The sequence below is a fragment of the Urocitellus parryii genome, chromosome 4, assembly GCF_045843805.1.
Source record: "Urocitellus parryii isolate mUroPar1 chromosome 4, mUroPar1.hap1, whole genome shotgun sequence".
Lineage (NCBI taxonomy): Eukaryota > Metazoa > Chordata > Mammalia > Rodentia > Sciuridae > Urocitellus > Urocitellus parryii.
The window spans coordinates 105,926,276-105,942,574 of NC_135534.1; the positions used below are offsets into that span (position 1 = coordinate 105,926,276).

General features: G+C 44.4%; 1 protein-coding gene across 1 annotated transcript; it reads left to right on the forward strand.

Annotated features, from left to right (window-relative positions):
• The first annotated feature begins 1,460 nt into the window (after window positions 1-1,460).
• Window positions 1,461-9,537, forward strand: Foxr1 (forkhead box R1). Its single transcript, XM_026396345.2, has 6 exons — window positions 1,461-1,521; window positions 6,978-7,052; window positions 7,156-7,403; window positions 7,626-7,852; window positions 8,854-9,092; window positions 9,503-9,537. The coding sequence occupies exons 1-6, from the start codon at window positions 1,461-1,463 to the stop codon at window positions 9,535-9,537; spliced, it is 885 nt and encodes a 294-aa protein (XP_026252130.2).
• Window positions 9,538-16,299: the final 6,762 nt, after the last annotated feature.

The window sequence follows — 16,299 nt, forward strand, 5'->3', positions numbered from 1 at the left end:
ACTTTAGAGGCTGAGGCAGGAGGATGGCAAGTTTAAGGCCAGCCTCGGCAACCTAGCAAGACCATCTCAAAATAAAATATTAAAAGGACTGAGGATATAGCTCAGTGGTAAACACTCCTGGGTTCAATCCCCAGTACAAAAAAAAGAGTGAAGTTTACAAAAGATTACAAAGACTGAGACTCTGCTCTAGATTAAAGGTGACTAAAGGAAAAAAAAAAAAGAATAATAAAGGCAACCAAAGAGTCATGGATATTAAATGCACGTGTCTGATCCTTAAGGGAATCCTAGACCAGGAAAAAAAATTACATGAAAGACTTGTTGGTGGAGCTGGGGATGTGACTAAAGTGGTAGCAGGCTCGCCTAGTGAGCGTGAGGCACTGAGTTCGATTCTCAGCACCACATAGAAATAAAATAAAGATATTGTATCCACCTAAAACTGAAAAATAGATATTAAAAAAAAAGACTTGTTGGTTAGGGTACTGGGGGTTAGGGCGTGTTTTCCTAGCATGCACAAATCCCTGAGTTCAATCCTCAGCACTGTAAGAGAAATAAATAAATACATATGAAGAGAAAAACTTAAATGGATAAAATATTAATTGATGAATCTGGGTGAAAGTGTATACAAAATTTTTAATAGTATTCTCGAGATTTTTCTGTGATTTCAAAGTTATTAAAAACAGTATTTAAAAAAATCAAATCACAATTCAATCTAATCCTATCTCCATCATCTACTACAAAATGCAATCTTGAATAAGCCATAAATCCTATGGAAATTTCTAGAAAGTAGCTATGAATACTATCATGGGATCATTACACTTTTTTATCTTTTATTTTATTCATTTATTTTTTACTTTCTAATATTTATTTATTTATTTATTTTGGTCCTAGGGATTGAACTCAGGGGCACTCGACAACTGAGTCACATCCCCAGCCCTATTTTGTATTTTATTTAGAGACAGGATCTCACTGAGTTGCTTAGCCTCTCGCTTTTGCTAAGACTGTCTTTGATCTGGAGATCCTCCTGCCTCAGCCTCCCAAGCGGATGGGATTCTAGGCGTGCGCCACCGCGCCCAGCTCATGATGCCTTTTACATAAAATAAGTTTTATGCAAATATCGAGAGGATAAAGGGTCCGGGCTACATTTCTTCTGGACGCCTAATCCTCCCAGACCCCAACGTGCAAGGGTAGCGGGTTGAGCAAAGACTTCCTGGAGGCTAGCGGGTGGAGTGGAGAGGAGCCGGGAGGCGTCGAGCAGGGCTCTGCGCACCTGGGCAGCCTCCCGCCTCAAGCCAGCGCGGCGCCGTATTTGAGGAAGTGCGCGAGGGCGAGCGTGGTGTCGCTCTTCTCTCCCACTCCGCGCCGCTCTGTGCCTCCCCTCCCTAAAAGTGGACCTCAAACTCCAAAATCTCGACTTCTGGGACAGCCTCCATGGCCAGGTCCCAGGATTGTTGGACTGGGACATGGGGAATGAGTCCTTTCTGGCCTTCACCACCGCGCACCTGCCCCTGACGGAGCAGAACCGTGAGTACCTCGTGGGGGCGGGGGATGGGAGAGCCCCGGGGCTGGGTTGGGGCCGAGGACTGTCAGGCTTTGCGCCTTGCTCCAGGGCCCGGCACCCTCAGGCTTGGTTTCGGGGTTCCGAGGCCCCCATGCATGCTAAGCTCCCCCAGTGCCCATTTAGGGGCCCCATATGGCAGGGGGGCTGGGCTTCCGCCTGGACTGGAAACCCGCCCAGGGCAGCACTTGCACCCAAGGGACAACGCCTTCCAGCTCTTCCAGCTTTTGCATCCTAGGCCCCTCCCCAGCCTTTCTCCTTGGTCCACCATCTTTGCCATTTGCCGAACTGTACGCTTTACTTATTTTTATGTCTCTTTAAAAGAACTTGTAAATTATCATTTTCTTTATGGCCGTAACCTCACCTCTTAGGGCGTTGCCTAGATCTAGAAGTGCTCAATATTTGTTGAATGGATGATTGACCATTGTGATCTTACAATTTCTTTTCTTTTCCTTCTTTGGACCTCAAAGTTGAGTTAATGTCATCCATGTATTCATGGTACCTTTTTGTCATCTGATGGAACAAGGTGCTTGGGTTAACTCGGTTTTCCCTCTTCAATCTCTACCTCCCACGTCTATCATCTCCTCCACACTGATGAACAAACCCTAGTCTATTTAAAATGTTTTGGTTCTGTTTTGTTTTGGTACTGGGAATTGGGCCTAGGGGCACTTTACCACTGAACTACATCTCCAGGCCTTTTTTTTTTTTTTTTTTTTTTTAAAAAAACAGAGTCTCATTAATTGCTGAGCATGGGCTTAAACTTGAGACCTTCCTGCCTCAGCCTCCCAGCCCATGCCTGGCCCCTCCCACCTTGTTTTCCAGAGCTCTTCCTGTTTCTTTTCTTTTTTTTTTTTTATTAATTTTTTTATAGTAGATGGACACAATACCTTTTTATTTTATTTTTATGTGGTGCTGAGGATCAAACCCTGTGCCTCACATGTGCTCTACCAACTGAGCTACAGCCCCAGCCCCTCTTCCTGTTTCTAAATGCAATCTAATTTGATGCTTCTGGCTGTTGGATAATATTCTCTTATATATATATATATATTTTTTTTTTCCTTTGACCTTCTAACTCTCCTTACATCCAAATTGCTTCCAGCACTTTGCCACCATAATTAAAGATAGTGAACATTCATATGTGTTCATTTATTCAAGAGTGTTAAGAGTTGAGGATGTAGCTCAGTGGTCCACCATTTGTCTGGCATGCATCAGGCCCTGGGTGCCATATTTGCTCCCCCATGAGAGAGAGAGACTACTTAGGCCGTGGCAGTAATCCAGACAACACATGATGGTAGACTGGACCAGGGGGGTGACAAAGAAGGTGGTGAGAAGTTAGGACTAACTAGATTTGCTGATGGATGGAATGTGGGGTATAAGAAAAATAAAAATTGGGAACTGGGAATATAGTTCAGTGTTAGAGCACGCACTTAGCAGGAATGAGGCCCAGAGTTAGATCCCCAGCACTGCAAATACAAAAAGGAAAAACCTAGACTCTTCAGAGCTCGGCATGAGGCAAATACCTGTAGTCCCAGCTGCTGGAGAGGCTGAGCCAGTCTGGGCAAAATAGCTCCTTCAGCTCAGGGGAAAAGAAATTGGTAGATTGGAAAGGAAGATTCCTGCCCCCACCCAGTACTGGGGATTGAATCTAGTGGTACCCTACTACTGAACTTCCCCAACCTTTTTTTTGTCCAGACTGTCCTTGCTTGAATTTGTGATCCTCCTGCCTCATCTTCCCAAGTAGCTGGGATTGCAGGTATGCATAACCATACTCAGTTTAGAGTTGTCTTATACTGAGATGGGAAAGGTTTTTTGAGGAAAGGTTTACGGAGGAAAATGAGGAGTTATGCTTTGGCCATGTTAGACATCCCAGTGGAAATGAGTAGGCAGCCAGGTGCAGTGGCACATGCCTGTAATCCTAGCTACTTGGGAGGCTGAGACAGGAGGACTGCAAATTCAAGACCAGTCTGGTAACTTAGACCCTGTCTCAAAATAAAAAGAGCTGGAGGCTGGGGTTATGGCTTAAGAATAGAACGCTTGCCTAGCATGTTCAAGGCGCTGGATTTGATCCTCAGTACCACATAAAAATAAATAAATAAAATCAAAGTATTGTGTCCAACTACAATTAAAATAAATAAAATAAAGTCTTTTAAAATAAATAAAAAGAGCTGGGGATGTAGCTTCTTGGTAGAATGTTAGCATGCACAAGGCCCTGGGTTCAGAAAAGTTACATGACTCCCTTGCATGTAGGGGCAAGTCCTGGCCTCTCTATGGCTTTGGAGCACTTGTTTGGGCAAACCACCACCCTGATTAAACCTGACTCTGCCAAGCAAGTTCTCTGAAGCCATAGATGGATGGATTGGTGATGTCAGTGGGATCCTAGTTGTGGTTGAGAGGGAGTTAGCTGGAAAGACAAAAGATGGTGCATTTAAAAAAAAATATTTTTAATATCTTTATTTATTTTTATGTGGTGCTAAGGATCAAACCCAGTGCCTCACACGTGCAAAGCAAGCATTCTACCACTGAGCCCCAGCCCCAGCCTGAGGTGGTACATTTTTATGGAGTACATAAATGAATTTGTGGGAAGGTTGCAGTTATTTTGTTAATTTAGATTTTGACTGAGAGGTACTTCTGAGATAGGGTTCAGTCAAGAGAGGTGATGTGCCTGTAGTCCCAGCTACACAGGAGGCTGAGGTGATAGATCATTTGAGCTCAAAGACTCAAGGCTCATAGGGAGCCTGGACATGTAGGGAGTGTGTGTCTGTCTTTTCCAGTGCTCTGGTTGCATTCATGCCTCATGCATGTTAAGCAAGTGCTCTGTCACTGAGCTACATCTCTAGCCCTATTCTAGTCTTTTATGTCTAAAAAAAGTGATTACATTTTTCCCCTAAAGGTCTAGTCAATTCTATTATGAGTTAACTCCTAGATTCTTTATAATTTTTGTTGTTATTATAAGCAGTACCTTTGTAAAATTATTTTCCACTGTTAATGCTGACATAAAGAAATATTATTGATTATTATGTTCTTATATGCAGCAAAGTTGCTGGGTTCTTAGTGGTTCTAATAACTTGTCTATTAATATTATAATCTATATTAATTATTTTTTCTTCAAATAACAGTAGCTTTGCCTTTCCTTTCCAACTTTGTTTTGCTATTTTTTTCCTTTTTCTAGTAGTACTATGTTAAATATTAGCAATGTAGTGCACATTCTTTTTTTTTTTTTTTTTTTGTACCAGGAGTGCTTGACTATTAAGCCACATTCCCAGTCCTTTTTTTGTATTTTATTTAGAGACAGGACCTCACTAAGTTGCTGATGCTGGGGGTTTTTTTCCATTGATTAAAAAAAAAATGACAGCAGATTGCATTATAATTCTTATTACACATATATACCACAGTTTTTCATATCTCTGTATATAAAGTATGTTGACACCCAATTCATGTCTTCATACATGTATTTTGAATAATGATGTCCATCACATTCCACCATTCTTGCTAATCCCCTGCCCCCTCCCTTTCCCTCCCACCCCTCTTTCCTATCTAGAATTCATTTATTTCTCCCATGCTCCCCCTCCCTACCCAACTATGAGTCAGCCTCCTTATATCAGAGAAAACATTCAGCATTTATTTTTTGGGATTGGCTAACTTCATTTAGCATTATCTTCTCCAACACCATCCATTTACCTGCAAATGCTGTGATTTTATTCTCTTTTATTGCTGAGTAAAATTCCATTGTGTATATATGTCACATTTTTTTATACATTCATCCACTGAAGGGCATCTGGGTTGGCTCCACAGTTTAGCTAATATGAATAGTACTGCTGTAAACATTAATATGGTTGTGTCCCTGTAGTATGCTGTTTTAAAGTCCTTTGGGTATAGTCTGGGATAGCTGGGTCAAATAGTTATTCCATTCCCAAATTTCCAAGGAATCTCCATATTGCTTTCCGTATTGGCTGCACCAATTTGCAGACCCACCAGCAGTGTATGAGTGTGCCTTTTTCCCCACATCCTCGCCAACACTTATTGTTGTTTGTCTTCATAATAGCTGCCATTCTGACTGGAGTGAGATGATATCTTAGAGTAGTTTTGATTTGCATTTCTCTAATTTCTAGAGATGCTGAGAATTTTTTCCATATATTTGTTGATTGATTGTATATCCTCTTCTGAGAAGTGTCTGTTCAGGTCCTTGGCCCATTTGTTAATTGGGTTATTTATTTATTTATTTATTTATTTTTTGGTGCTTAGCTTTTTGAGTTCTTTATATACCCTAGAGATTAGTGCTCTATCTGATGTGTGAGGGGTGAAAATTTGCTCCCAGGATATGGGCTCTCTGTCCCCTCACAGATTGTTTCTTTTGCTGAGAAGAAACTTTTTAGTTTGATTCCACCCCATTTATTGATTCTTGGTTTTAATTCTTGTGCTATAGGAGTCTTATTAAGGAGATTGGGGCCTAATCCCATATGATGTGATGCTAGTTTTGAACTCATGATCTTTCTGCCTCAGCCTCCTGAATTGCTGGGATTACAGTTGTGCACCACCATACCCAGCAGTGTGCATCCTTTCTAATTACTGAACTTTTCTATAAGTATATCATCATTTCCAAAATGAAAACCCAGATTTGTCTGAAATATGGTGACATTCATGGGAACAGCAAGGAATGCAAAATAGTTTCTGCCCTGAACGTCTGGTTGGATGGTGGTACCTTTTGCTGAGACAAGGAATATAGGAGAAAGAGCAAGAAAATGGAATTCAGGTGCTGGGGATGTAGCTCCCTGGTAGAACACTTGCTTAACATGTGCCAGGTCCTGGGTTCTATCCCTAGGACTGCAAATAAATAAATAAATAAATAAAGGAATTCAGTTTTAGAAATGTTGTGCTTGCTATGCACACAGAATACTCAAGTAAAGATATCCAACAGGAAGTCCTATTTAAGGATTGGCAGAGAAATCTGGACTACAGGTAAAGATTGGGGAGCCCTATATTTAGAGATGATTGGCTGAAACCATGGCATGAGATCATTTGGGGACAATATATGTGAAGAAAAGAATGCAAAAGGAGTAGGGCGTGGGGTGCCTGCCTGGATTCCCAGAGACTCAGGAGACTCAGGCAGGAGGATCACAAGTGCCTCTGCAATTTAGTGAGACCCTGTCTCAAAATAAAAAACAAAAAATGGAAGGGATGTAGCTAAGTGGTAAAGTGCCCCTGAGTTCAATTCCCAGTACCAAAAAAACAAAAGACAAAAAAAACAAGAGTGAGGTGGTTAGAAGTTCAGAAATGAAGGGAAAACCAGTCGAATATAGTGGTCTAACATTCCCTTCCCCAGGGAGGGTCCACAACCTTTTCCCAAGAGACCTTCAAGGCTCAAGATCCTGGAGTCACAATGGAAATACTAGAACATTTTGATTCTCTTCCATCTTTTCTTCAGTTGCCAGATACAAACTTCGAATAGTTGAACCACCAAAACTACCTTTGGAAAAAAATCCCAATGCGGATGAAGACGGTGAGTGGTGGGTTCTCTGACTTGGCTCCACGTCCTGGGCTAGATACCAGGGACACCCAAAGCCAGTGAACCATGGCACACAGTCTCCCTTTGCTCTGCACAGGTCCAGATATTGAGCCCAACCTGTGGATGTGGGTGAACCCCAATGTGGTGTATCCCCCCGGCAAGCTGGAGGTTACCGAATCTAAGAAAGGAGAGGATCTGATGAGCGAGCCCCCATCCCCTCAGGCACCCCCAAAGGAGGAGGATGCCAGCTGCTCAGAGGCTGCCAGGGCAGAGTCATCGCTGCATTCCTCCAGTGAGCAGTCTCCGCCTCGGAAGCAGTTCGCTTCTTCCCCCAGCAACTGGGAGGTATGGCTTCCTGGGGCTGTGAGCCAGCCTTGGGCATAGGCAGGGTGGGCTCAGGGATGAAGTGTCACTGTTTGGTTTTCTTAGGGACAGCCAAAGGTTAATGGGTTCAGAAGAGACTTGTACCCTTGGGTTGGGGACAAGCCCAGATGGTGGTCCTAGACTGCTGCACCCTGGAGTTGAGGCCAAGGAGTCAGGACCAGTTCCTACTCTGTGCTCCTCTAGCTCCCAGAAGAGGAGGAGGCTAAGGACCAGGATGACAGCTCCTCTGTGGCTCTCCCGTCCCCTCACACAAGGGCCCCCCTCCAGAGTCGGAGGCTTCGGCAAGCCATCAGCCCGGAGGGGAGGCTGTGGTCCCGGCCCCCTCTCAATTACTTCCACCTAATTGCCCTGGCACTAAGAAACAGTCCCCCCTGTGGCCTCAACGTGCAGCAGATCTACAGTTTCACTCGGTATGTGCGGGGAGGGCGGGGGGGCCCTATGAGGAGGGGGAAGGGAGGGGTCAGGGCCCTGGTTCTGGGCTTGCTGACTCAGTTTCCTCATCTGGGTCTGAGGATGAGTGCCTTCCCAGTCCTCTTTTCCCAGGTGAATACCTGCCACCCGTGTGCAAGAACATAATCACTCCTACCCTCTGTCATGTCTAAAAAAAACTCTAGCCTTTTGTGTCTCGGTTCTCCTTTAAAACACAGACTCACTTGGTTCTACTAACAGTTTCTACCTACTGCCTCTCAAGATTAGCCAGCATAAAACTTGGTTTCCCCAGCCATGCTAATCCTAATGACCTTCCTGCCTAACACAAGTCCCTGTGCCCTCAGGGGTCTGGGGAGCCCAATTGAGAAGGGATTTGCATTTAGTAGCCTGTGTGCATGCGATTAAACCTGGGGCCTCCAACATGCTTTACCATTGAACCACACTTCCAGCTCTGCATTCAACTTTCGCTCCCCTCTTTTTATTCATTTATTTATTTATTTATTTTGAGATAGGGTCTCACTAAGTTCCTTAGGGCCTCAGTAAGTAGCTGAGGCTGGCTTTGAACTTGTGATCCTCCTGCCTCAGCCACCTGAGTTGCTGGGATTACAGGTGTGCGCGTGCATTTAACTTTGATCATCATGTACACATGTGTCTGAGGTAGTTTCTTGGGCCCTTTCCCAGTATTAGAAGAGCCTAATGTCTCAATATTAATCCTGCAATCGATATATCCCTTTGACCAGGGGCCTGATTCTGCTTTGTCCCTGCTTTGGTCAACATCCTAAGCCCTAAGGGAGAGGGGGGAGGAAAAGAACCTGGGGTTAAGAGGCTCAAAAGAGGCTCCTCATAAGCAATGAATCAGGTGGAGGCTTTGCCACATGCTCAGGCAGCTGAGGCTCGAGGCCCCTGTGGGGAGAGCCAGCTGGAGAGTAGGACCTCCCCCAAAGAAACCATGACTTTCCTTATCTTTTCTCCCTGTCCACAGACAACACTTCCCCTTTTTCCGGACGGCTCCAGAAGGCTGGAAGAATACTGTCCGTCACAATCTCTGTTTTCGAGACAGCTTTGAGAAAGTGCCGGTCAGTATGCAGGGTGAGGCCAGCACCCGGCCTCGATCCTGCCTCTGGAAGTTGACTGAGGAGGGACACCGCCGCTTTGCAGAGGAGGCCCGTGCCTTGGCTTCCACTCGGCTGGAAAGTATCCAACAGTGCATGAGCCAGCCAGGTGTGAAGCCGTGTCATGTGTGGGCCCAAGGGGAGACCCGAGGAACCTGACCCCAAGGCTGAGTTTGCAGCCTGGGTCACACTCTGGGGGATCAGGGAAAATAGCAGTTGTCTGAGACCCTCTGGTGATGCTTTTCTGAAGAGAGACCTCTCCTCAGGAGTATAGGACTTGATGTACACAGTCCATGGGGTGCATTGGCCCCACTTCCTGGGAAAATGGTATCACACAGTGGAGCAGGACTGACATGCCAAGGAGACTTTCACTTTTCCTGGAGAAATTCAGGGAGGCCTCAGAAAAGGCAGCATTTGAGCCTTGAGAAGGAGTAGGTGGCTCGCTGCGAGACAGCAGTCCAGACTCGGAACAGCAGTTACAAAGTGCAAATTTCTCTGTACTCTCTCCTTTTCTTACAGATGTGATGCCCTTTCTCTTTGACCTTGAACTCTAAGAAGCAAGAGTCAGCCATGCTCTATTAAAGTTTCTTTCAGCAGTCATATGTGCCTGTGTGGTATCTGAGGATGGGGATCAGGGTGGGAGTGGAGTTCATCCCCAAGAATGAAAATGGAGCACCCTCCGAGCTGGTACGGCTGCCCTGGTATGCGGGTGCCCAGTGGGCAGCATGTGGAGAAGGAAAATACTCAACCTTCTTCAGGATCCTGGAGCTGTTTCCATTTTTCTGGGTCAGGAAGATTATGTTGGGAGATGCTCTTGTAGCAGCCAGCTCTGGAAGTACCACCAACTCAATCAACTGACATTCATTAAGCATCTGCTGTGTACCAAGCTCAGGACAGAAGATGGGCCTGGCCTCCGCCACAAGGATGGCAGGGACATGTGCTCAGGAAACAGGGAGAAGAAGCACTGTAGGGAAGGCTTTATTCGAGCAGGGAGATATAGCTTTTGTTTGCTCTGGGGATCAATCTCAGGGCTCTTTCACAGTAAGCACATGCTCTACCTCTGATCTATACCCTGCAGCCCCTGCTCGGCTTTGTTTTTCACAGTGCCAGGGTTCAAACTGAGGAACCCTTGCACGTTGCTCAACCTTGTATGTGTTTGAAAATTTCAATCAGTAGAGAGTAAAATAGAGCCAAGTGTGGTGGCGCACCTGTAATCACAGCTACTCAGGAGGCTGAAGCAAGTAGATGCCAAGTTCAAGGCCAGCCTGGGCAACTTAGACCCTGTCTCAAAAAAGGACTGGGGATGTATCTCAGTAGTAAACTACCCCTGGGTTCAATACCAGAGGGGATGGGGAACTAGAATATAATTAATGCCCACATCTGTCTCCTCATGGATAACCTAGATTTGTTATTTTTAATTTTTTTAATTTATTCTATTTAGTTATACAGGATAGTAGAATGCATTTAGACATACATAAATGGAGTATAACTTCTCATTCTTCTGGTTGCATATGATGTAGTGTTGCACTATTTATATTCCCTACCCTTTCCCTCCCTCTCCCTAAGTTATTTTAAAGACTTTTTTTCTTTTTCCTAAAAGACCCTAACATGGGGCTGGGGTTGTGGCTCAGTGGTATAGTGCTCACCTAGCATGTGTGAGGCACTGGGGTTCAATCCTCAGCACCACATAAAAATAAATAGACACAATACATTTTATTTATTTATCTACAACATCTATAACAATTTTTTTAAAAAAGCCCATAACATAATATTGTTAGCATATCCAAAAAAAAATAACAGTTCCTTAATTTTCTCTGAATACTGGTGTATTTTCTTATTAACTTATTATCTAAAATATTTCTGTAGAAAAATCATTTAAAGTTTAGATATCCTGAAGTGCAGTTTGTTCAAAGGCAACAGAAGCTCAATTCCTTTTATTTACTAGTTTTGAAAACAAAGAGCTCCTTAAGTAAGGAGGTAGCTTTTGAGTTGTCTTGATGGATGGAAGGGGAGCCAGGCACAGTGGTACATGCCTGTAATCCCAGCAGCTCAGGAGGCTGAGGGAGGAGGATCACAAGTTCAAAGTCAGCCTCAGCAATTCAGCAAGGCCTTAAGCAACTTGGCGAGACCCTATAAAAGTAAGGGCTGGAGATGTAGCTCAGTGTTTAAGTGTCCCTGGGTTCAGTCCCTGGTACAAAAAAAAGAAGCGGGGCGTATCCACAGGTGGGTTGCTGCAGAGAGAATTGGGAGGGGTGGAGGCAGGCTGCACTGGTAAGCAGGGGCCAAATTTCTTATCAGCCAATGGGGTTAGTGAGAGTGGGGACAAGGAGAGTTCCCCAGTAGGCAGCTGAGCAGCTCCCTGGTGTTTGTGTTTAAGGTTACAGCATCCACTGTGTTGTGGATGATGAACAGGAAAGGGACAGAAGTTGATGGAATGAGCCCGTAAAAGGGACTTCTCTAAGAGTAAATAATGAAGCTGAGTGTCATGGCACACACCTAAAATCCCAGCTATGCAGGAGGCTGAGGCAGAAAGATCATAAATTTGAGGCCAGCTCAGCAATTTAGCAAGACTATGTAAAAAAAAAAAAAAAATAGAGTGGAAGGATGCTGGGAATGTAGCTCAATGGTAAAGCACTTCTGGGTTCAATCCCCAGTACTGTGCGAAAAGAAAAGGAAATGGGACTTCAAAGTTCTAGGAAGTAGAATCTGCTGCTTGGGATGCATAGGGACAGGTAGGAATCTAAGCTGATTGTGGATTGGATGGTAAAGAAGAAGAGCTACAATACAGTGCTAACTTGGGGCATGCTAACTTTGGGAATCCTGCACACTATCTTGGTTGTGGTTGGCATAATTTAGCAGTTGAAGGGTTCAAAGCACAGGGTAAAGGTCTAGACTAGTGGGGTAGATTTGGAATAAATGGTAGTCAAGGCCACAGCTGGGACTGAGTGAATGGAAGCCTAATAATGAAGGCGTGGTCGTTGAAGGAAAGATCCTCAAAGGCCAGGAAGGAGCTGCCAGAGAGGTGAAAGGAAACAATTTCTTGAGAAAGTGGTTGGGCTCAAAGGTTATGCCTGCCACACTTTACCTTTGATTGCCATTTAGCCTCCTCTCTGGGTAGGGAGTACCGAATTGAATTCTGCTCAGTGCTGGTAGGAATGAATAGGTGGAAGAAAGACAAGGAGCCATTAGGGGAGGATGAGAACTCAAGAGTCTTGAGTTTCTCACGCTTCCTGTAGCAGATCCATCAATCCTTCAGAAGCAAGAACACTGTGGAATAAGAGTCCTACAGGCTCCTATGATGGAGTTGCTGTGGCCTTGCTGGTTGCCAGAATCAGTCTCCAGAGCAGCCTCAGGTCTGAGGGCAATAAAGAGAAGCCCAGAGACAATAAAGAACGAACGACTGGGGGTCCAGACTATATTAGGATCCCACAGAGGCTTACACAGTGAGTGCTCAAGGACAACGGCACATATCCACGGGACCAAAATGACTGTCCCCACTCCCTTCTCTCTCTTCCCCACCTCACAGTACTGCCCAGCCCCTGGGCCTAGGTGTTACCTTTCTCTAGAGATGGGCATACAATGAGCTTACTGCTTGAAAATGTATCCTAGCTACTCCAGAGGCTGAGGCAGGAGGATTGCAAGTTCGAGGCCAGCCTCAGGAACTTAGTGAGACCCTATCTTAAAAAAAAAGAAGAAGAAGAAGAAGTTGGGGATGTAGCTTAGTGGCAAATCACCCTTGGAAGCGGAATCTGCTGCTTGGGATATATAAGGAGAAGTAGCAATCTAAGCTGATTGTGGCCTGGTAGTAAAGGATGCAATTCAAGAAGAACTAGAATACAGTGCTATTTTTGGAGATGCTAAATTTGGGAATCCCAAATTCCAGGACTTTACAGCTGGCAGGTTGAAGTGGCCTCACCTCTTCGTCTTTCCTCCCTTCCTCCTCACTGGTATCCACTTTGAGGTAGTTCTTGCCTCCCTATTTCAGAAGAACCTCTCTGGCAAGGTGTTCTGATCAGGAAAAGGAGCTAATGAGGCCTCTTTCTTAGTCTTACCAGAGTCTAAGCCAGAGGCCTGACTTTGGGGGCTCCAACACACCAGGTTCACCCACTTGCCCCAAAAACCAAACAGAAAAGGTTATGGTGAGAAACAGGGAAAGGACTTGAGTCAACATGAGCACACTGGGCAGGGGAAGTGAGATGCAGCATCTCCGTCCTGTCTTCAGAGTGCTGACAGGAGCTTTAGGGTTAAATAGAGGAAGAGTTAGGGCAGGGAGAGAAAAGTCTGCATAATTAAACAGTCTTGGCTAAACTGTGGCCTGGTTGATCATTGTTTCAGTTCCGGTTCTACAAAGTGGCTCCAGAAAAGTCTTTATCACTTGAGGGGAGCAATTTCCATTTGTTGCTCAAAATACTTATTAGACCTATGATCCCAAAAGGGTGGGATCACAGTTCTCATGAGATGATTGCTCCTGCTCAGGGGGGGATTCCTGCGTGGGGTGAGGTGTCTATAAGGCTCCTCTAGTCGGGCAGTAACTGAAGACTTTAGGTGTCTCTCCAGAGGCCTAAAACAGGATGCTGAAGACCCAGTCTTCAAGGGGAACAAGATGGGATAGGTACATTTAGGGGTAATCACCCTTATATTACACTGAGCACTGTGACACATACCTAAAATTCCTTGAGAGCCTGAGTCAGGAGGATCACAAAGTTGGAGAACAACCTCAGCAATTTAGCAAGACTCTGTCTCAAGAAATAAAAAGGACTGGATATATAACTATGGTAAGGGCCCCTGAGTTCAATCTCCAGTACCAAAAAACAAAACCAGAAAACTTGTATTACTTGTCTTTAGATAAATACTCCTTAAATGATTAACATTCCTAGGCACAAAGTTGAGCAGAGATCCGAAGATAAATACAAAATAAGGCAGAGATGCCAAACTTTATCCTGTTTTTGGTTACCCATGAGGCATCTACAGGCCCAAGAGTTACTTCTTTGAGCAAAGACAGCCTCTCCAAGTCCCTGTTACATTAATGAAACTGGAGTTTCTCTGCTTCTGCTGGTGGATGGGGTCTTGCATAAGCTGCATGCCTCTGCAGCCAAGAAACATGTTGCAGTTCTTACTAGTGGGCTATGCCCTCCAGTGTTGCAACAGACCCCAGCAGCTCCTGGCCAATTTCTTCTGAGTTCTTGTCTTCTGAATTCAAAGAAGGAAATCCACAGACAAGGATGAGTAAGAACTGGATTTATTTGAATGTGAATAGAAACAGAACTCCCACAGGGCAAGAGGGTATCTGTTAGGGGTTGCCACTTGAGTGTGCTAGTCTAGTGGATTATATAGCAGTTGGGTCAATGCTATTGGTCCAAATTTATGCTAATCAGGGTTTCATAAAGTACCAAAGCTATTAGTTAGCCTTGCAATCCCATTCATCTGCCCCACTTCTGTTTTCCCATGGGAAAGTGGGAAGTTGAGGTTATTGGATCCTAGATGCTCTGGGGTCCCAAGCTGTGGTGCTGGGTAGAACAGGCATCCACACTTGCCCAGGGCAGACCATTGTCAAGTGACAGGTGGGTGCGAACTGGTTCTCCTGGTACTGGCTCACAGAACTTCGGGATGACAGTCTTCTCCATGTTCCAGGAGGTGTGGGAACTAGTAATGGCCTGCACCTACTTTTAATCTTTGACAACTCTCATGGGTAACCTGGACCTTTCTGCTGCTTAGCAACACGTATTTGCTATCTTTGACTCCAGACCTAGCTCCCTCTACAGATAACCTGACCTGAACCAAGCTGTGCTGCATTCCGCACAAGTTCTCTTAATATTTCTAAACTTAAGTTTTCTTTAAAAAAATATATATTTATTTACTTGTAAATGGATACAATATCTTTATTTTGTTTATTTATTTTTATGTGGTGCTGAGGATCAAACCCAGGGCCTTGAACATGTGAGGCGAGCTCTCTACCGCTGAGCCATAACCCCAGCCCCCCCCCATAAGTTTTCTTGATAGGCAAAATGGGGATACACAGAGAGTTGATTTGAGAACTTATAAGAAATGGATAGGGTATGTCTGATGCACTAACAATGGAGTACTTACAATCACACTACCTTAAGGAGTAGGTACTATTATTCTTTTTCTGTCTTGGAGTGTGATGGCCATTATATTTGAGGAGTTATTTATTTATATATTTATTTATTTATAACACTTATTTTTTAGCTTTAGGTGGACACAATATCTTCAACCCATTTCCATGTGGTGCTGAGGATCAAACTCCGTGCCTCATGCATGCCAGGTGAGCTTGCTACTAACTTGAGCCATATCCCCAGCCCTTGAGGAATGTTTTAGTCAGCTTTTCTGATGCTGTGACCAAAAGACCTGACCGGATCAATTTTAGAGGAGGAAAAGTTTATCTGGCACTCACAGTTTTAGAAGTCTCAGTCCACAAATGGCCAGCTCCATTGCTCTGGATCCAAAGTGAGGCAGAACATCATGGTGGAAGTGTGTGGCAGAGGAAAATGGCTACAGATATGACAATCAGGAACAGATAGAGATTTCACTATCCGGGACAAAAATAAACCCCAAGAGGGCCCCTAGAGACCCACCTCCTTCAACCACACCCTTCCTGCCTATAATAAATCCACCCAGTTAGTCCCTATCTGTAGATTAATACACTGATTAGGTTAAGGCTTCCCTAAGCCAATCTATTTACTGCTAAACTTTCATGTCTCATTCATGAGCTTTGGAGGACACCTCATATCTAAACCATAACAAGGAGTAACCTTCATTTCCTGTCCACTCATCATGGCTTAATACCTTGCAACCTGGCTCATTGTGAAATCCAACTGCTTCCCTGCTGCTCTTTGAAACATGGTACTCCTGAAAAGCACAGTCCATGTACTCCTAGACCAAAATATGCATCTCTGAAGAAAGGCCTCAGTTCACTTGATTTGTTTATTTCTGTGACAGACATGAAATGCCCATCCCATCACCTCTCCATCCCCAGCCCTTATTATTTTTTATTTTGTGACAGGGTCTTGTTAAATTGCTGAGGCTGTCTTCAAACTTGTGATCCTCCTGACTGAGACCTCCCACATCATTGGGATTACAGGCATGTGCCACCATACTCAGGTGTGTCATTATTAAAATATGATGAATACACTGATTTTTCCAGGAATGAACTAGCATGTAAAATGAAGATGGTACTTTTTTTTTTTTGGAAGCTCATCAAGAGTTTTTTCAACGATACCACATGCCTGTGTCAATCTGTGTGTGAATCTGTTGCATTCAGAGGGATCCTATAAACAAATACACTTACTTAGCTCTTA